Source organism: Colius striatus, chromosome 4 (genome assembly GCF_028858725.1).
Source record: "Colius striatus isolate bColStr4 chromosome 4, bColStr4.1.hap1, whole genome shotgun sequence".
Lineage (NCBI taxonomy): Eukaryota > Metazoa > Chordata > Aves > Coliiformes > Coliidae > Colius > Colius striatus.
The window spans coordinates 5,433,238-5,452,857 of NC_084762.1; the positions used below are offsets into that span (position 1 = coordinate 5,433,238).

Sequence of the window (19,620 nt, forward strand, 5' to 3'; positions counted from 1 at the left end):
ATAAGGGGAACGTTCCTGTTACTACCGTGGTTCTGCATCCATAGTCACTGCTTCATAACACTGTCCAGCCAAGGCTCTGTAAAACCCGACCCTAACAAATATACTCTTGGCTCAGTGAAGGTGATGGGGCTCTGATAGTTATGGGGAATCCAATACAGACAGCTTCACTGCCTGTTTGTGCTTCTTCATCAGTATAATCCTCCTTCAGCAAAGCACGTGCTCATTGACTAAGCTGATTGCAGAGCTGAGAGGTTACGGGCCCATAAAACCAGTGGTCACCAAGAGCTGATCCGTGCACGTGACGGTGAGATGAGCCATCACAAACTATGCCATTAGCATGACTTACTTTTAAAGTGCCATTATCCCCTCATTGTTCTCCCTCATTAACAATTAGTGATTCAGGCCCTTGAGAACTTTAATACAATAATCCCTCCGAGCTCCCCCGGCGCAATGTTGCACACAAGGTTTATAAGAGGGAACTGGCTGGCTGTGAATGTGGGAGTAATGGTCCATAAGCAAAGGCGAGGTAAAAGAGAGTCAGCCAGGAAGGCAGCCTGCTGAACTCAGAAAGCCTGGCTGTAGTGGGAGGTGCTGTCATTGCAAAGCAGCTTTCATCTTTTGGAGTGGAAGGGAGTCATTTTGTCATAGGAGAAGAAGCAACTGCACAATGGCTGTGGCATTTAGATACTGGTCAGTGAAAGTCAGCCCCTGGTCTTGAAATCGTGTAGCTGTGTGCATTTTCCATTTGGATGCTGCGTTAGGAGGGCCTGTGCTCTATTCCCTCCCCCTTCTTTCCCTTCTCCTTTTCAGCAAAGAAGAGACCTCACCAACAAAGAGATAATAGATTGAAAGCTCTTGCATCCAGACTCTTTCAAGCAAAGCTTGCGAGAGACTTTGGCACATAACGTCTCTAACATTATGTTCACTGCCCTTAGAAAGCAATAACTGAATACATTCTGCTGGCAGTTAGCAAGTGCAATGATTTCAACACAGATGAGAAGAGAGAGGACAAAGAAAGAATATGCTTAGAGCATCCCTTTCACTAGGAACCTATGGGCCAGCTGGAGTGTTTACAAAGCTCTAAGGGCAGCCAGCAGGGAGTTGCAATAATCTAATTTTAATTATGTGACAAAAGCATGAAGAATCATTTCAAGGGCTAACGGAGGAAACTGGTTGCAGCCTGCCAGTATTCCTTAGATGGTAAAAGAAGACAAGTTAACTCACAGAATTTAGTTGTTTCTCAAAAGACTAAATGGGATCTATCACATCTCCCAGCCTGTTGTTGTTAGAGAACAAATTGGTTGCCAGAAAAAGGCTTTAGATGTTAAAGAAAGTTCTCAAGAGGCATCTAAGCAGAACAGTAATACCTATGCTCCTCTTCTGAAATAAGAGATACTCTACCAGTGAGAAAACAAAGTCCCACAATCATATTAAACTGGCTAGTGCGAAGTGCAGGGGATACAAGTTGCTAAGGATAAACTGACAGACCTTCAGCCTGAGTTGTCCAACATCACAGCCTTCTGGCAGGATCATGGCAATGAAATGGCTGGTTTGCTCAGTTAATAAAAGGGAAGGAGAGCGAATTGAATGAGAGGGAAAGAGAAGGGAGAGAGGGAAGGAAGGAGAGGGAAGGGAAAGAGAGGGAAGGAGAGGGAAAGGGCAAAGCTCAAATTCTCCTGCTTTGCACTCATCCCAGCCCTTTGGCAGGCAAGAAGTGTTCTCTCCTGAGAGTAACAGAACAGAGCTCATAGCAATGAGGCAAATCATTTTGACCCCACCAAGTAGACAGCCATAGTGAAAACATGGCTACCAGAAGACAAATCCATAGGTTCTTGGTTTAGGATTTTCCCCTTCTTTCTGGATGCAGTGAATCCAAACTTTTATTTTCCAATAATACTTTACACTGCCTTGTCTGCCTTTAATCTGCTCTTGCATGGGGATTTGGTGTTTGGTTTTATTATTGCTTGGGATATCTTTGGCAAAGGCATTATTGGAAATACTGCATTTGCAAGCAATTCACATTGAATAATTTAACAGTCACTGGGGCTTCATGGGAACTTTCACATCAACAGCACAGCCTGTTTCAGAGCTCTGCAATGCATTCAAGCTCTCCTCCTTGTCACAGCATCACTTTGATGACAATGCTACATAGGATGGCAAAAAGTGAAGGTGGTCTGGAGCTGCTGGACAGAGTTCAGCACAGAGCCACCACGATGATGGAGGGAGTGGAGGATCTCCCTTATGATGAAAGGCTGGGGGAGCTGGGGCTCTGTAGCTTGGAAAAGAGGAGACTGCAGAGTGACCTCAATAATGTTTACGAATACATAAAGGGTGGGTGTCAGGAGGATGGAGCCAGGCTGTTCTCAGTGATGGGCAGTGATAGGACAAGGGACAACAGGTACAAGCTGGAATAGAAGAGGTTCCAAAGAAACACAAGGAGGAATTTCTTCCCTGTTGAGGTGAGGGAGCACTGGCAGGGGCTGCCCAGATGGGCTGTGGAGTCTCCTTCTCTGGAGACATTCCAAACCCACCTGGATGAGTTCCAGTGTGCCCTGCTCTAGGTGCTCCTGCTCTGGCAGGGGGGGTTGCACTGGATGAGCTTTCCAGGTCCCTTCCAGCCCTTGAGATTCTGTGATTCTATGATATTGCCACCTGCAAATTTCTTTTCCCCATTGTGTGACCGTGATATTCTCATTCAGGAACAACATTGTCATCCAGATTTGTGTAACTTCAGGGTTTTTTTCTGTGAATTTAGCCACTGTTGCATGAGATTTCCCTCCAACACCAAGTGCTGTTGGCTCAGGTTAATAGCACCTTTTTGAATTTCTCTGAAGTGGGATTTAAGGAGTGATGTTAGAGTTCCTTTGCTTATTTCCAGACTTTCCCTGGCCCAGGTTTTGCTGCAGACATCTTGCATACACTTTGAAAATACATCTGCTGTCTCATGTTTACATGTACCGTCACGTCTTGAATCAGGGCCAGCTTCAGGCACAGATAAAACAATCTCCTTTGTCCAGTAGCCTCCTGCTCAGGGATTGTCTATGGTACCTGTGCTGGCTGAAGTGACAATGAGCTATGTGACCACTCTGTGCTGCCTGAGCATCCCTTCCTGCTCCCACTGACTGAAGGTGTCAGAGCAAGGAGGGACAATAATTACTGTGGAGAGAGCTGGGAATGGTCCTTCCTTGCAGCCAAAGTTACTGATGCTTGTCTTCAGAGATGCTACATTGATGTCTAAAACTGATGCTACATTGGGTCTTAAAATGTGAAATAAATTGGTAGTGCAGCTAGACAACAACCATTAGCCTGCTGCTGCTTGAAGTCAGCTCACTCAGAGTTTTGTGGGAGTAAATGAAGCTCTTTTTTGAGACCTTCTAAGCAAGCTGTGAGCTATTTGTGCCTGTCTGGAGCATACAGTAGGCATAAAGGGAGACTGATGAAGTCTGGTAAAATCATGGGATGAATTTAGGAAGCACGTTAGAAAAGGGGAGTGGGGAGAAACATTAAGAGAAGAATTTGGGGTTGTCATCCACTTTCTGGTGGGATATAAATATATCTATTTCTGGTTTGTATAAAGATATGTGACTATCTGCTGACATGAATAATTCTTCAGATGGCTCTCAGGCAAACATTTTATGCTCTATGGTTATTTTCTTAATAAACTGGTGAGGGACATTTGCAGTTTCTGGAAAACTGAAGCTGGTTGTTGTGAAAACTAGGGTAGATTTTGAGAAATAGTCCAGAGGAGGGAAAACAGGGAAGGGACAGGCCTTAGAAGATGTGTCATTTTAAAACAATCCAGTTTAATTTTAAAAGTGACCCTCTTCCATGTTTACAATGAAGTTTAAAATGTAGGGTCTTGAGGCTAGATTGAATAACTCCACAGCCAACCCACAGCATTTTTTTTCCACTTATTTGATACAGAGCTTGAAGTGCAAAGTCCATTATTCAATCAGCTCCAAAGGGTGTGAGTTCCAGAAGCCAGAACAGGGAACTGAGGTGGGATAGCAGGGCAGAGTGGAGGGACTGATAAGCTCGGCACTAGCTGTTGCTTGACATTGCAAAGATTGTTTTTGTCAAGGGAAGAGGTGGAAACATCCCCTCTCCCGTTTCTCTTTTTTGTTATTTAAAGAAAGGTGAAGTTCACAATGGCATTCCCAAATGCTTCAGAGCTCTATCCTTCAGCTCCTCCCTCTCCCTCCACATTACCGACAAATCATGAAGTTGTTTTCTAACAATGTGCTTTTTCCTCTTCAACAAAATCACTTTTTCTCCAGCTGGGGAAATGCCTGGAACCCAAAACAAATGTCTTAGGAAAACTTCACTCCCTCCTCACACATTTTGAGTTTTCTAAAGTTAGGGATACTTTACATTTGGGATCCTCAAACTCCAAGGAACCCAGAGCCTTTGTGGACTGCCAGCTCTAACAAAGCTATGGCATTTCTGCAGGGCACACAAGGTGCAATGCAGCATCTGTAGTTAAATAAAAAGGTCTTTTGGTTTATGGTCACTGAAGTCTAGTGACTAGTGGGATACTGTGGAATTATAGATCCTTAATGAAAATCTTCAAAAAGAGTAGATATTGTTTAAAACTGATACAGAAGCATGTACAAACATCTAAGCACATATCCAAGAATGTGGCCACCAGTTATACATCAGTATTAATTGTACTGAATCCAGAATGTGGTGTAACACAGCCTAGCGTTTCAGCCCTACACAAGGACACGCCTGTGTCTTTACAAAGTCCCGACCTGGAGCCAGCAGGACAGCTCAGATTCCATGTGGGCCAGCTGGTAACTTCACGGATTGAGTATAAGCAGGGAAAGAGTCCAGAAGTTTGCCCGCTGCTCCATCTAGTGCTTGTCTTCAGTATCCTATAGGATTATGAAGTACTTTTATCTTCTGAGTTCTGATATCCCGGGCAAGGCTTGGATGTGCCAAGGGGCAGTCTAACTACTGGCAAGGGCTTGTCATCCACTGACTCCCTGGATCACCAGGACCAGCCATTTTTTTTACTGTAGTGAACAAGTGTTAACAAAGAATGGCTGAACTGCCTTTGCAAAGGGGGAATCTTCCAGGAACTCTTGCAGGAAAAGGAATACGTAAAGCATGAGACTTCCCGATCGCTCGAGTGATGAAACCCCAGTGCTTGTGTGAGGCAGACTGGTACAGTTTAATACATTTGGTATTTAATATGACTGTTTATTAACTAAGATAGCTCATTTCTACCAGGTAAGTATAAAATCATGGGATAATGAAGTATTTTGGCAGTGTACTCAAAGGCACGTAGTATAGAAAATGGAATATGACACTGGTCAGAAAGGTGAGGAAACCACTGTTTCAGACACCACGTCCACTCTGGTAATTTAAAGTGTCAAGGAAAATGTCTGAATATAAACAGAGTTGTTGTAAGTTCAGTTGTCAGAACAGTCTCTTGCAGTTGTTACACTGGCCAGCTAGCACTTTCCCGGGCAGCTCCCAGGCACAACTCAGAAGACGGTCTAGATGAAGGACCATTTAATAGGATGGATGTTGGCATTCCATACCACTTGACCCCAGGCATGCTTAATTTCCCAGTGTAGGGGAAGTCACAATGTAACACAGTGTGTAACAGGATTTTCATCCCTTGTAGTCCTAGCCTGAGAGCTTTGGCTCTGTAACTGTAATTAGCTGATACTTCTAGCTCTAGGCATCCAGGGAGTGTAACAGGAAACGTAATGGCTCTTACAGATAGGGGAGAGTCCAACTTCAGAAGTCTGCAGTGCCTAGTGTTTTCTACAGTTTGCAATTCTACTCATTTGATTTTTAAGTCTGACTATAGTCTAAGCAGCTCTCAGAGATGCCATTGCCAATAATCATCAACTTCCACATTGTTGGCTGGCTTTGCTATCTTCCAGAATATAAATAGGCTCAAAATAATGGAAGCAGTCATATCAGCGTACTATGGTAGCCACATTTTTGCCACAACAGACTAAACACTCTCCTGTGGGGGAGAGAAAATTTTCCTGCTGCTGTCTTTGTAAATCTCTTTTAAAATTCATTTCTGTTGACTGTATTATTTTTCTTTCTCCCATCTTCCTCTCCTCCAAAGCAATTCTTGTGCTAAAACTGCCAGAGAGGAAGAGTGGATCTAACACCTGCCACAGATGTTCAAGTTTTTAACATAAGAGATGGCCTGTTAAAACCCAGAAGGAACAAGAGAAAATAGAGTGTCAGTGGAGTGGGAAAGTGCTGATAGAGGGCAAGTTTATGCTGCTATTTGTGTGTCAGTCACGTCTTCATTTCAGAACAAATCACTCCACAGAAGAAAAGCTCAGGCAGAGGGTTAATGGGGTAACTGTGAGCAAGGGGATGGAGGGGTTACACACTGTTCTGTCCTCACCCTTCCTGAGATAGCATCTGTCAGCTGGAAACACATCTCCAGAGCTGACTTCTTCATGGTAAGGAGAGGCTGTGACCAGGGCTTCTGTAAGATATCATGGTACCTTGGCAGGAGGAGTCCGTTAATATTCCTGATGAGATCTCTTTATCCTGTGCAGATTAGGAAGTCTGTGAGATGATGGGAAAAAAGAGGGAATTCACTGTACTAAACTGAATCCCTGCTGTTTGTGATTGGTTCTGGCTTTGCTTTGTAAAAGTGCCTCTTTGTTTTATCAAATGGTTTGTGTTTTGTTTTGTTTTGTTTCCAAAAGGAGAGGTGAAATATTTTTGTTATTCTCATTCTGGGAGGGGTCACACAGTACAGACTTTTCTACCCTAAAGCATCCTGGTATCCAGCCCTCCCTCCTCGACAATCCTATTCCCTGTTCCCTCTTCGCCCAAACTTTCCCTTTCACATTAGGATCTAGGAGTCCTCTGCCAATTGGGATTTCTTCAGTGGTTGCTTATACAATCACTGAAGTCTCTTTTCAGTACTTGCTGATCCTGTGCTGGGAAGAGAAACGATGGTTTCTCTTGATGTGCTGCCTGAAATAAGAATTTATTGGCTCCTCAAAGGAAACCAGCAGTTCTGACAGCAGTTGAAAAGCAGATGACTTGTTTTGAAATGTAAAATTAATGTGGAGAGAGAGAGATTGAAGGCCCCTGATTCTTTTATTTATTTCTTTTTTACATTTAAGATCCCTTAGTACTACAGTCAGTTATGAAATGTAATGTTCTGTGTATATATAGGAGGTCAGATGACATTATTTACTGTCCCTTCCTGGCATTAAGCTTCCTGAGCTCATGCCAAAGCATTGCATTGTGTAGCACAATTGTACTCCCACCATTTAGTAATTTGGCTTGGTCTGAGGTACATTGACAGAGGCAGACAGCTAAAAGCAAAGCTCTAAGGACTGAATTTAGTTTCATCATTCCAGATAATATTAAAAGCATGCACAGAGCAAGTTAGGAAACAATGCAGCTTCACAAGAGAGAGCTCTGGAGAGCTGCTGCAGCACGCTGGCTCAGCACTACAGACTCTTTACAAAACAGAGACTTATGCAAGATGTAACTGCTTGGATGCTGAGTTTAAACACCTCAAAACTGGAGAGATTCCTGTCAGCTACTCCTTTCTATTGAATATTAGGGGCTCATTTGAGAATGCTTCTCTTGGCCTAGGTATGTATTTTGTTTCTCCCCAGGGAGGTAGGACATGGTGGTCAACTGTGTCTTGCTTTTTGTGAGAAAGCTGTTTGACCCAGATGTTCACATGTTGCCTTGAAATGGGAGAATTTGGGTGCTTTTGCAGCAAAGACTGCTTTTAAATATTCCATTTTAAATGGAATGTTCTTCTTTGGCTTATAGAGAACTGCAATGCAGCAAAGCCAGGATAAAGAATAGTGGGCTCCCTGGATGTTGGAGAGAAGGCAAACTGGGTCAGAAAGACCAGTGTCAAAGGAACAGATGAAAACAATGAGGAAGGAAAGAGATATACAAAATCAGATGCGAGGGGAGAAGAAACACAGACTCACGAAGAGAAAGATTGACCATGTCACAGGAGAAGCTCCAGTGGCACTCTTACCTGCCCAAGAAGCAGCTCGACAAACACGAGCATCAGCCTCAGGCAAAGGGACCTGACCCTGTGCCCTGACAGTGGGACAAGGTCCATACTACTGCTTTTCCTGCAGATGCAAACCTGCAGACAGATGCAAACCCCCATCAGAGCAAAACCTGGCCCCGATTCATTGATTATTTGGGATATTTCTTTTCCTTTCCTTTGAACTCTTCATCTCACCATCAGATGGAGCATTGCTCTTCCATAGAGACATTCTGTATAGGAAAAAACTGGTAGGGAGATGGCTGGTATTGCTTCACCTGGCAAAGTTTCTTTGTAGTATGAGCAAAAGCGAACTGCTAGTATATGCATAATCTTACTTCCTTTTAACTTGTCTTCCTGTATTTTTGGAACTCTATTTTTTCCCCCCTGTTTTTCTACCTAGTGACAGCGCGAACGAATAGTAATTCACATCCCTCTCTTAGCTAAGCATCTTAGGAAAATGACTGAAAGGCACCGTGGCACGAACATTCCGTTCTTGGGGGGGTGGGGGGAAGAGAGAAAACCGGGCAGGGACGGACACCCGACCTCTGCAGTGGCAGAGCAGGGCAGGAGCCTGCGGGCAGGGACGGACACCCGACCTCTGCAGTGGCAGAGCAGGGCAGGAGCCTGCGGGCAGGGACGGACACCCGACCTCTGCAGTGGCAGAGCAGGGCAGGAGCCTGCGGGCAGGGATGAACACCCGACTTCTGAGCCGAGGCGCCGGGGCAGGGCAGAGCGGAGGGCACAGGGAGGGCGAGCGGCGGCGGCGCCGAGCTTGGCGGGCTGCCGCGGGCCAGGCTGCCCCCTGCTGGCCGGGACTGGCGCCCCCTCAGTCCGCCTCAGGCCCGGGGCTCGTTGTTCGTTGTCCCGGGGTGCGGGACAGAGGCTGGGATGCAGTCACGGAATCCCAAGGGCAGGAATCATTTACAGCCCTCTTATCTCTGCCCAAGCATCTTTGCTCTGAGTCCAGTGTTGGAGCTCTCACTACAAGAAGGACATTTTGGTGCTTGCCCAGAGCTGGGCACTGGAGCTGGGGAAGGGTCTGGAGCACAAGTGTGATGAGGAGCAGCTGAGGGACATGGGGTTGTTCAGCCTGGAGAGGAGGAGGCTGAGGTGAGACCTTCTTGCTCTCAGCAGCTCCCTGACAGGAGGTTGTGGTGAGGTGAGGGTTGATCCCCCAAGCTACAAGTGATGGGACAAGAGGAAACTGACTCAAGTTGCACTAGAGGAGGTTTACACTGGACATTACAAAAAACATATTTACCAAAAGGAGTGTCAAGCCCTGGAACAAGCTGTCTGGGAAAGTGGTAGAGTCACCATCCCTGGAGTTACTCAAAAGACCTGTAGATGAAGTGCTCAGGGAGATGGTTTAGTGGTGGCTGTGGCAGCGCTGGGTTAACAGTCGGACTCAATCTTAAAGGTCTTTTCCAACCTAAACAGTTCTGAGCCACCTTTGCTTAGACTTGTGTGTCTCTCTCCCTCCATTCATGGATAGCAGAGAGAGATTAGTACTGACAGAGAGACAAAGTGCTCTCCTGCACAGTTGCTATGGTGCTCGTGGGCTCCTACTGCCTACCTGTTGCCTTTTCCAGATCTGTCAAGGGACAGGGATCAGTGCAAATGTGGCTGTGACATGAGTCAGTGGTGCTTGGTCATCGACGTCGCTGAATTGTGCACCAAAGTCTTTGGTAAGAGATCTACCAGTCAATCAGGAGAACATCAAATATTTGAAGGCATTTTAAAAGCAGACACCTGGCACCTCCTTGCTGCCCTGTTATTTTTTGTGCAAGCAGTTAGCCGTGGCTGGGAGCCCCGCAGTTGTCAGCTTATCTCAGTGCAATTTTATGCACAGGAATATTCACAATGTCCTGTTTCTTTGAACTCAGTTGAAACAGCAGGCTGTTCCTTTGCTCAGAAATGTAGCTTTGTTCTCCCTACTTAGCTATTCTCTTACGGATCGAGAGACAAGTTCAACATCCACTGAAGGTAATGGAAAGACATGGTTGGTTTTCAATGGGAGTTAGATCAGCGTTCAGATAAATACACAATTCAGTAAGGCAGGCTTTAACTGCTTCTCTTGTTAGCAATGCAGACATTGGTTTACTCAACAGAAAGATTTTATATTTATTTTTTAAAATGATTTCCAACTTCAGAAAAGATTTAAGCTGTGTGTTTAACCAAGGGTTTGTATCTTCTGTTCCAGGAAAAGGCTCAGAAACTTACCATGCCAAAAAGTATTAAATGGTGGGGTTTCAGCAGATCTTCCCAACAAAGGCAATAATTAAAGATGCTGTGAACATTGTATAAGGAGAAATCCATGCATTTTTTTTCCCTGAGATTGCCTTCCACTGCTCATACACAGTATTCAGCCTCTTCCTAGAAAGCTGTTGGAAGACTCAGAGTGTTGCATTGATCTAACAGAGTCAGCCAGACAACACAGCAACGCCTTGACAAAGCATGTACCAGGCAACCCGCCCTTCATACCCACCCTGCCTTGTGAGGTGGATGTGGAAAGTTTCCCTACTCTGAGCTTAAACTCTTTCTCAGGAGGAAGAATAGAGTGTTTCACTTCTGAAACCGGTCTGTGCCGTCCCCAAGTAAAGGTGACAAGTTAGCATCACTTGTCAGCCCACCATTTGAACTTCACTGTGCCACAGCTTCATCTCAGATCTTTCTAGGAAGTTTTTCTAAGTAGACTGATATTAGCAATGACACCTTCAAGGGCCCTCTGGTTGCTTGTTGCTTTTTTCAGGATATCTTTGACTGGTGATCACATCTGACACGGATGAGCCAAGCAATGAGTGATCCTATTACAGAAAGGCACCTTTCCTGATGCTGTGCTTCTCTTTCTGTATCACAGGGGCTTGTGGGGCTTTATGTTGCAAGGAGCTGAGATCCACACTCAGGAAGCAGTGAAAGAAAAGGCACTGGCTGCAGACAGACCACTGTGTGTCCTGAAGCTATGGGAAAGCACTGGGAGACTATGGGCACTTGAGGAACTTCACAGCAAGGGGAGGCAGATTACTCTGACTTGGTGCAACAGTCTGCATGGATATGTACACACACATACACATCAGTTTTTATTCCAAACACAATCAGGTAGACTTAGTTTCAAGAGACTAAGAGACAAAATTCAGCCTGTGTGAACTATGTGAATGGAATGGACCCTCAGATCTCTATCTTCTCTTATTTATCAGGTTGTTTAATAATTTTGAACCATCTGAGTAGAGTTTCTCTGTTTACCAAAGTTTTTTCCCCTGTTTCTTGTGTTTCTATTGTTCTTTCTAGGCAACACTGGGTGATTTTCAGGTGTTTATCTCTATTACTAATAGGTTTTTTTCCCCTCACAGCAGCTGCTAATTTGAGGCCTGGTGCTGGGCTGAAAGAACAGGCTTCTTCTGATGGGCTGCCTGACTCAGCTCAGGTGAGATCCCAGCTGCTCAGGGAAGGAAACGAGCTCTTGCTCCTCCCCTTAGTGCTTTAGTACAAGTCTGACAAGGGAAGAGAAAACAGGAGAGCTTTTTTCTTCCTGAGAGTGATAGGGAGAACTATGATGAGACTGTAAAAACAGAGTCTGCCTTTTCATCTGTTTTGCAGTGCCTGGCCTGTGATTTAAGAGAAGAGTGGTCCTGTGCTGCAGCCGAATTTCCTTGGCTTGGAAAGGAAGAATGAGTCACCTATAGCTGGAGGTAAGAAAGTAAAACATTAGGGTAGAAACAGAGGTGAGCATCGTGTGGGACTGATGAGGAGGGAGGCGGGTAGAGCCGGTGGCCCAAGTGGAAGTTGAGATGGATGTGTCTAGATGTGGACCAGGGCTGAGAGGAGGAAGAGCATGAATAGCACAACTGCTTTGCTTATTGCTTTTGGAAAAGCCAGCTGTGGTAAATGCTGTTTGTGTGTACACTGCAAGTAGAATATGAGGGATTCTAGCGTCCAAAGACTGACCAAACATATCAATCTGTGAGAGAAACAGTTATCCCTTTCCAAGTGGGCAGCTCACCTGTGCTGTGCATATCTCAGCCCAGTAGTTGTTTTCTCTGATATAACTCCAGTACTTGTTCTGTCTTTCCCTTATGTGCTCAGTGCTTGTCAAATAGATGTTCTTGGGGCCTGTTGTCACTGTCTATTGCTATCTGAAGTTCTTACCTCTTTGCCAGTTGCTCTACACAATGAGTTAAGTGTTTGTTCTTACTCTTGGGGTCCCACTCATGTCTCAAATCTCTGCTGGTGGGCTTTTTTTTTCCCATCACAAACTCCTGTGTTATGTCTCTCTGTGTGTGTATAATGTCTTTCCAACCTCTTGCTCTGTAGGGAAAGGGAATCTTTTTATGGAGCCATCCAAGAAGTGAGCTACATTTAGTACTAATAAAGTAAATTTGATAGAATAAGGATAATGTGTATGTGCTGGAACTTAGTGACTGGCTAGTTACTAATTTGCCTCTTCCTGGCTCTTCTCATGTATTCTGTTACTTTTAATTAGTGTGTAACAATGAAGTTTAGATACCATTTTCCCAGGTGGGATAGGTAACAGCAAGACTCAGCTGTGACCCCTAGGTAAATCATTTACTTTTGCCTCCCCCAAAAAAGACAGCTGCAGGTCGTAGAGGAATTATTGCAAGACAGCTTAGATCAAATGGTTTCACTGATGCAGTCCTAAGTTGTCAGACTCAACAACAGTCTTTGGTGTAATTATTTGTGGCTTCTACTCCAGTTATTTCTTTCAATGGTACCCTTGGCTCACCATCTCATGGTGAGGGCTGAGGAGGGTCTGTACCTCTCCAGCTTTCAAGGCTTGGGTGGTCTTTTTCAGTCTGTTTTCCTGTAGCTTTGTGACCAGTTGCTGGGTAAAAAAAATGTGACATGTGTGGCATTCTGTTCAGTTCTTCTTCCCTAACATAGAACAAACCAACAAAAATAGTGATGCTTGGTCATGAGGGATGGAAATCAATGAGTGTCAAACATGTACAACAGCTCTACCCTTCTGCCTGTATGTGATCAGAGTGATACTCCAGTTAGCACAGAATTTAGTCCATTTATTCTGGTGTTAGTGAAAGATGCATCTTTTTGCTATAAGGAAAAAAAGAGACTGCTCCAGAAGTTTCTTCTTATGTATATTTTTAGAGTAATCTTCCAAGCTTTTGGCAAAAATAAACCCAGACTTCCAACATGTATGAGATGAATATAGTGCTGTCATTAATCAGATTTTTGGTAGCAGGTTGTACACAAACTGTCTGCATTAGCCCCATTTATAAAAAGTAGAAGCTTTTAGGTGATAAACACTGGAGAAATACACATAAGAATGAGATGACCTGGGGTTTTTTTTTCCACTTAAGCAGAAGTCTTCTTGTCCTTCACTGTAAAAAATCACCCACTTCTGTGTTTCCAAATGGAAGCTTTTCCAGCCTAGCCGGTGGTTTCTTCAGTGTCTGTTCCAGGACATCTCTCTGTAGAGACATTAAAAGCTTTCAGCAGAGTATATTTGGATGTTGAGGTGACCCTTTGCTGCTTGCTTTTTGGGGTTTTTTTTTGCATGCATGGAAATGATGGACTCTGGTATCAATGAAAGCCTAGAAATAATGATGTGCTGATAACCTCAGTGCTCCCTTGTGAGCGAGTGTTGTCTGCAGTGAGAATTCCCCTTTTCTGCTGAGAGATGTGTCTGTGAAGCTTGTAATGTTGCTGTACACCTAGCAGATGTGGGGGTTTGGTAGTAAAGGCCCAAAGTATTTATGGAAGTTACTTTTTTACTGCCAAAGAGACTTAAGGATGGCTTTGTTAGATGTATGTAATCATGATAGTGCTAGCCTCTGCTGCATACAAATGAGCAGCCCAATCCTAGAGCTCTGCTACTGAGGGTAGCACTTACTCCTGGAAAGACATGGTGATTATCTGATCAGCCAGGAAGCTGAATTTTACAGTTTTCTGTATGACAAGCAGTTTTAGCAGTGTTAAACCCACACTAAGGACCTAGGGTTGAAATCGCTATCCTGTTACAAGTTTCCTCAGCTCCCCAGACTTTTATTGCCATAAATATCTCTAGAAGTCAGGCCTCACTGCCAGAAGTGTTAAGTGCTGCAAATAGTATAGAAGATGACTCATTTAGTGAGATGAAGGTGGAGCATGAATCAGTAGGAGGAAAACTGATCTACAAAGGAGACGTTTTGAATGCAGATGACACACAAAATCTGAACAAAGCAATGTTCAATCATCATAAAAGTAAAACAAAAGACTCTTGAAAAAGGAGGAAAAAAAGAAACTCTTCTATCAAATGACAAAGGCCATTGTAGTGAAAGCCCAAAGTGGGAAGCTATTGCATACTGAGCATGTCATTCCTTACCCAAGAGAAACTGTGGACTGCATGGGAAAAGATGAATGGAAACTTCTTCCTAATATGTCCAAACTGAACGGAGTATTCGGCAGGTTTGGAATATGTCTGGGTGGTAAACCTGTTCTCACCATGTCTGTGTTCAGTGCACTTAGTCCCTCTATTCATAGGTGATCTGCTGGATTTAAATTCTAATGGAGTAAATTATTCTTCCAGGAGGCAGCACAGGCCAGATCTTCTGTTGCTACTAAGGGAGAGCTAACAGTTAACATCTGGTGACTGATTTCTTTTCACTCGTAGGTTACCCAGCAGTGGGCCCAGCTCAAATGTAAAATATTGCTTGGAAAAGTTGTCTCTGTTAGTGAGAAGTATGAGTTTCATTTTTATAGGCTATACTGATTTTATTTTTAAGACAAAAACCCTGTATTCCTCCTGTGAAGAGGATAGAAATTCCCTAAGGAGTAATAGCACAGACTGAGTTTCTGTCAATAAAAGACTATGTGTAATTTAATACCAGACAGCTTTTTAATACAGGAGGAGAAAAAGAACAGACACTTGCCTGTCTTTCAGAGAGGAAGAAGTACAAAAACCTGCCTGCAGTACACTACCTAAATTTAGCCATGGAGGGGATAAATCTCTCAGATACTTCCCTCAGACTTTTCAGTAAAGGCTGTAGAGATGCTGTACTCGGAGACAATCCAGCCCCATCTTCCAAAATACTGGCAGTAGGAAATATATTGGGTAGCACCAGTGGCCAGACTGTAAGGTGACAGTTGCTTATTTAGTCCTTATGGAAGTTTCTGCCTAATCTGTGATAGGTGGCTGAGGTTAGAGATGTGTGTGAATGGCTTGCCTCAAATGACACCTACTCAGATTCACCATTAGTTTGAGCTTGAATTTTCTCTTGTGTTCAAGCAGTGGTGGGATCGTGCTTTGCACAAACCATACCCATAACTGCATTAAACTTCTTATAGACTCCCTGCAGAGGTTTTCCTTCCTGATGTCTGTACCTGAAACTCTATCTGGAAGAGACATTTGATCCTTAACATGATGCTTGACAACAGAAAAATAAACCTTGAGTTAAGAAGTCAAAATAAACCTCAGGTTATCATTTAGAATGAAAACAACCAGATGCTGTCTTCTTAGTCAAATATCAGGTCTGGTTTTCTTTAATGGTTTCCTAATCTGAGATTAATTGTAGATTTCTCAGAAGTATGAATATTTAGGATTTATGAAGGCTTAATTTAAGTGTAATTATAAGCACTGTCAGCAATATTTCTTCAAGTTTTGTGGACTTGAGGAACAAGTTTGTGGGATTTCACTTTCAGTGAGTTTGAGTGAGTTCTTAGTACGGTCGCTTTCTCCTTTGTCCCTGTTTAAAACAAGTCCAGAAGCTGTAATCAACTGAAAGCTGCTGCCAGCTTCTGCTGTATTAACTTCCTCATAATAAGGGTCTCTGTTTAACAACTTGCTTCTAAAGTCTTAGAGGAGAGTTGCTTGGATGCTTTGTGTATGCTGTGTGTATGAATCTAGGGGTGCTCAGAGCTGTACCAGGGATCCTGTCTCGTGTAGTGATCCTTACCTTGTTTTCATACACTTCTCCAGACCTGGCAGTGGTACTTTGGCTCTTGATTATTCCCTGTATCCTCAGCTCCTCAAGAATGTCTGCTGACTTTTGCCTCTCTGTTTCCTGTGAGGGCCATGATTTACTGATGAACTTGCTGGTGAGCAGCGGATCTTCAAAAGATGAAAACATTAAAGTTTAATACTTGTAGAGCACTTGACATTCAAACAAAACTTTGTGATCTATTTCCAATGCCAGAGTTTATTTCAGAGGTTACTGAGAATGTCCAGTGGAGAAGGCCTGCTCAAGACTCAATTTGGTGCTTAAACTTTTGCAGTCAGCTTTTTAGTGGCTTAAAAAATGGTGCAAGCCCTGGGATGAGTTTCTGAGTTAATTTACCCATAGGGGCATGCTCAGGCAAGCATGGAAGCATGTGCTGAAGCCACTTATGACCATGTTCTGAAAGGGAGTCTATAGGGAGCTCTTTACGGTTCTCATGGGTTCTGTGACCTGGTCAGATAAAGGCAGGCTGGGATGAGATAGTCCAAGGCTACTAGTGGGCCATCTAGTAAAGACAGCCATGTTCTTCTGTTAAATGAACCCAAACTTTCATATGCTTTCATGGTCTATGGTTTTTATTGTAACAGCCTTGCTACATTTGAATCAGATCATAAGCATTCCAACATTTAATTGTATATTTATAAACAGCAATTAAGAATAAAACCCAAATTATTTTGATAACCCTTCTGAGTGGCTGTTTAGTTTTCACATATTAGACATGAATAAACAACTAACAACTTTATTGCCAAGACCCATCAGGTTTTTCAACCCTCAGTTGTCAGTTCTACCATCTGCCCAACCTCTATTGGCAGAAGTGAAAGCTTTTGTACAAAGAATGCTTGGACCAAATCAAAATTGCTGTTAGTTGACATCTGCCAGTCTTTATCAGCAGAGTGAGTATGGCAACGTTGGCTTTTTTTTGAAGTTGTAAAGCAAAACCACAGAACATCTCTCACTTTGTAGAAGTTGATTCCATACCTCTCCTAAAATAACTGAACCAGGCACCCAAAAAGCACCGGGGTTCAGCTGTCAGGCAGAACACATAAATGTCAGGAGCCACTACACAGCAAAATATATCTTGGCTAAAAAATAAAAGCATGATGAGTGGGCAATGTTGACAAGTGATGTGGATTTGCATTGGTTTTACTAATCTCTTCATTCAGGAGAAAAACATAGTTGAAGTATCTTGGTACAGTGTGGAGGGGTTTTTTTGGTCATGAAACAGAAGAGTGAAGCATGATTTCAAAAACTGTTTAGAGATTTCCTGTGAAGTTATCTTTTTAGCAAGTGGGAGAAAAAGCAGCTTGAAATTAAATGACAAAAACATTTCAGAGCAAGCAGATAATTTTGTTCTATCTGAAATGAAATCCTTTCATGACATCCTTCCGTGGCGTTGGGAGTTAAGTCCTCTTTAATGACTAGCAAACACCAGTAATTATTCCTTTTGTATTCAATTAGAAATATTTTATTATAACCCTTGTTTATTACAAAGAGTAAACAGCCACTGTAGATTTTCCACTTATTGTGTTTGTAAAATATAAGCTGCTCATGGCACTTGAAAAATACAAGTGTTAAACTACAAGATTACAGGGTTTTAATGTGCCAAAGATGATGCTTTCCCCTTAGCAACTCTTCCATAGTCTTTGGATACCACTGTAGTAAAAATTTGGGTTCAAGTTCTCAGTTGTACTTTAAAAAACATCTTAGCAGACCTTTGCCTATTGTTGTGATCATCTCTGGAATGTTTATACTTTGCTTACTGCCTATGCAACTTTTGGTTACAAACTTAAGCAATAACACAGTGTTTACTTACTGTCTCTACCTGATGCTGGTCGGGGCATGATATTGACTGCTCTGTTGTAAAAATGGACTCATTGTAACAGCAAACTGAAAGGGCTGCCTCTGGGGACAAGGACCAGTTTGTTCTCTTGGTCTGTTTCAGGCTTTTGCCAAGAAAAGTATCTACCCTGCTGCCTCTTCTGGCAATGAGAGTTGAGTCATGCTGCAGAGCATAATCATCAGCAAGGAAATACTTTCTGCTACTATTGCATGGTTTTAAACTAGTGCTACAGAGCTCCACTCTTGCAGTGTTGTCGCAGTGTGAATGTTTCTGGGTATAGAAGTTGGCTGTAGCAATAGACTCCCAAGATTACTTCTTCCTAAGTCTCTGGTATGGAGCTGGTATGAACTTCAATTACTGTTTACCTGTGCTTTGTGCATTGCTGCTGTTCTGAGAAGATATAAATCTTTCTGGTGGTTCCTCAGAGGAGTCTCCCTTGCTGATCTCATCTTCACACATGGCTCCATCGTTTGAAGTGCTCGTTGGCTGCCCTGGGCCATCCTCTGCTCCAGCAATGCTGACACTTTCAGTCTATAAGAAAATGAAGAAATGAGTTAGAAGGTCCTTGGGCTTCTAAATATTTAAGGTGGTATCTAGAATAGTCTCATAGAATTGGCAGATGCAGAGGGGTTCCTGATGCTTAACCGTGTTCTGTCACAGGTGAATGCTGGTGGTGAGGAAAAGTCTCTTGGAGCCTTTTGGAAAGAAAGCAATAACTGTAAGCCTAAATGTTTCTGTAATGCAGCTGATTATAGTAGGTATTGTTTCAGTACTTTGTCTTGTGTACATGGATCATTCATTAGAAAATGAAAACCGAGTTTTAAATTAGCACTTGACAAGGTGTTAGCCTGGGCACCTTCTAAACAATAGCTTTGAACCTCCAAAGAACACAGATGTATTCTTGTCTTGTCTCTGTATGCTTGAGCCAACTTAACTGCAAACTTCACAAAGGGGCTGAGCATGTGTATCCTGTAATATTTGCACATCTACAAACCCACCTTGCTGCAGCGGTGTAATTCATCACTGGTGTGGGAGATCAGTGTCTTGATGGAATCTTTAATGAGGCAAGTGGGGATGGACTGTGAAAACCAACTTTTCAGGTGCTGTAAAATGGGTCCTGCATGTGGCCAAATGGTGAGTCTGTTTCCCCTGTAGCATAAGGCTTGCATTAAGCTGAGTGAGTGATGGCCTTTCTGTTAAAGAGCTACCATTAACATCAACAGACCCATTTCTCTGCACGCATCTGTCCTTATACACTCCTGTGCTAAGGCATCTCCTAATATACAGAGTCTGTGGGGAAGGAGTCACTACCTGGCTTTTGGCATCCTGGTGGTTCTGTAGCTCCTCAGAAGACAGCTGTGTGACAGCAACCCTGTTAGAAATAGAGCAGCCCATGGTGAAATTGTGACCATCTGCTTCTCCTTGCGGCAAGCCCAGGGAGTAGGAATGCCCTAGTCTCTTCCTCAGAGCTTGGTTATTCGTTATCACCATGGAGTCCTAACTGTTGCCAGGGCCTGTTGCTACAATAAATAACACCACAGAAGGCTTTCTTCTTATGTCCTGGCATACAGACGTCATTGTCTTTGTCCAGACACCCTCTGAAGCTGAGGGGGAACGTGTTTCTTCTGCACAGCTGGGATGTTGGTCTGAGAGCACCAAATCTGTACAGATCATTCAGGACATTAATGAACCTCCTGTGGGAACCAAAGCAAAGACTTGAATATCTCCAGTCTCTGTTTTTTCCTTTTTTTCTCAGATGAACAAGATAGTGTCATGTAAAATACACATTTCAGTCTCTGGTTAAACCCAAGTAT

The 19,620-nt window shown here is 43.4% G+C and overlaps 2 protein-coding genes across 10 annotated transcripts in view; one reads left to right on the top strand and one right to left on the bottom strand.

Moving 5' to 3' along the window:
- Window positions 1-19,620, top strand: part of ATXN1 (ataxin 1) — a 351,766-nt gene that overhangs the window by 18,761 nt on the left and 313,385 nt on the right. For 8 of the 9 annotated variants that reach the window (XM_061994524.1, XM_061994533.1, XM_061994525.1 and 5 more), the window contains exon 2: window positions 11,615-11,706. The gene's annotated coding sequence lies outside the window, so the exon portion shown is untranslated. Of the gene's footprint in view, window positions 1-11,410; window positions 11,442-11,614; window positions 11,707-19,620 lie in introns of those variants that run through there. The other variant, XM_061994526.1, reaches the window with a different exon arrangement.
- STMND1 (stathmin domain containing 1) lies at window positions 12,685-19,201 on the bottom strand. The gene is given in 6 exon segments (XM_010201215.1): window positions 12,685-12,912; window positions 13,334-13,378; window positions 13,381-13,461; window positions 15,925-16,079; window positions 18,172-18,337; window positions 19,118-19,201. Coding segments are annotated over 6 exon segments (759 nt in total).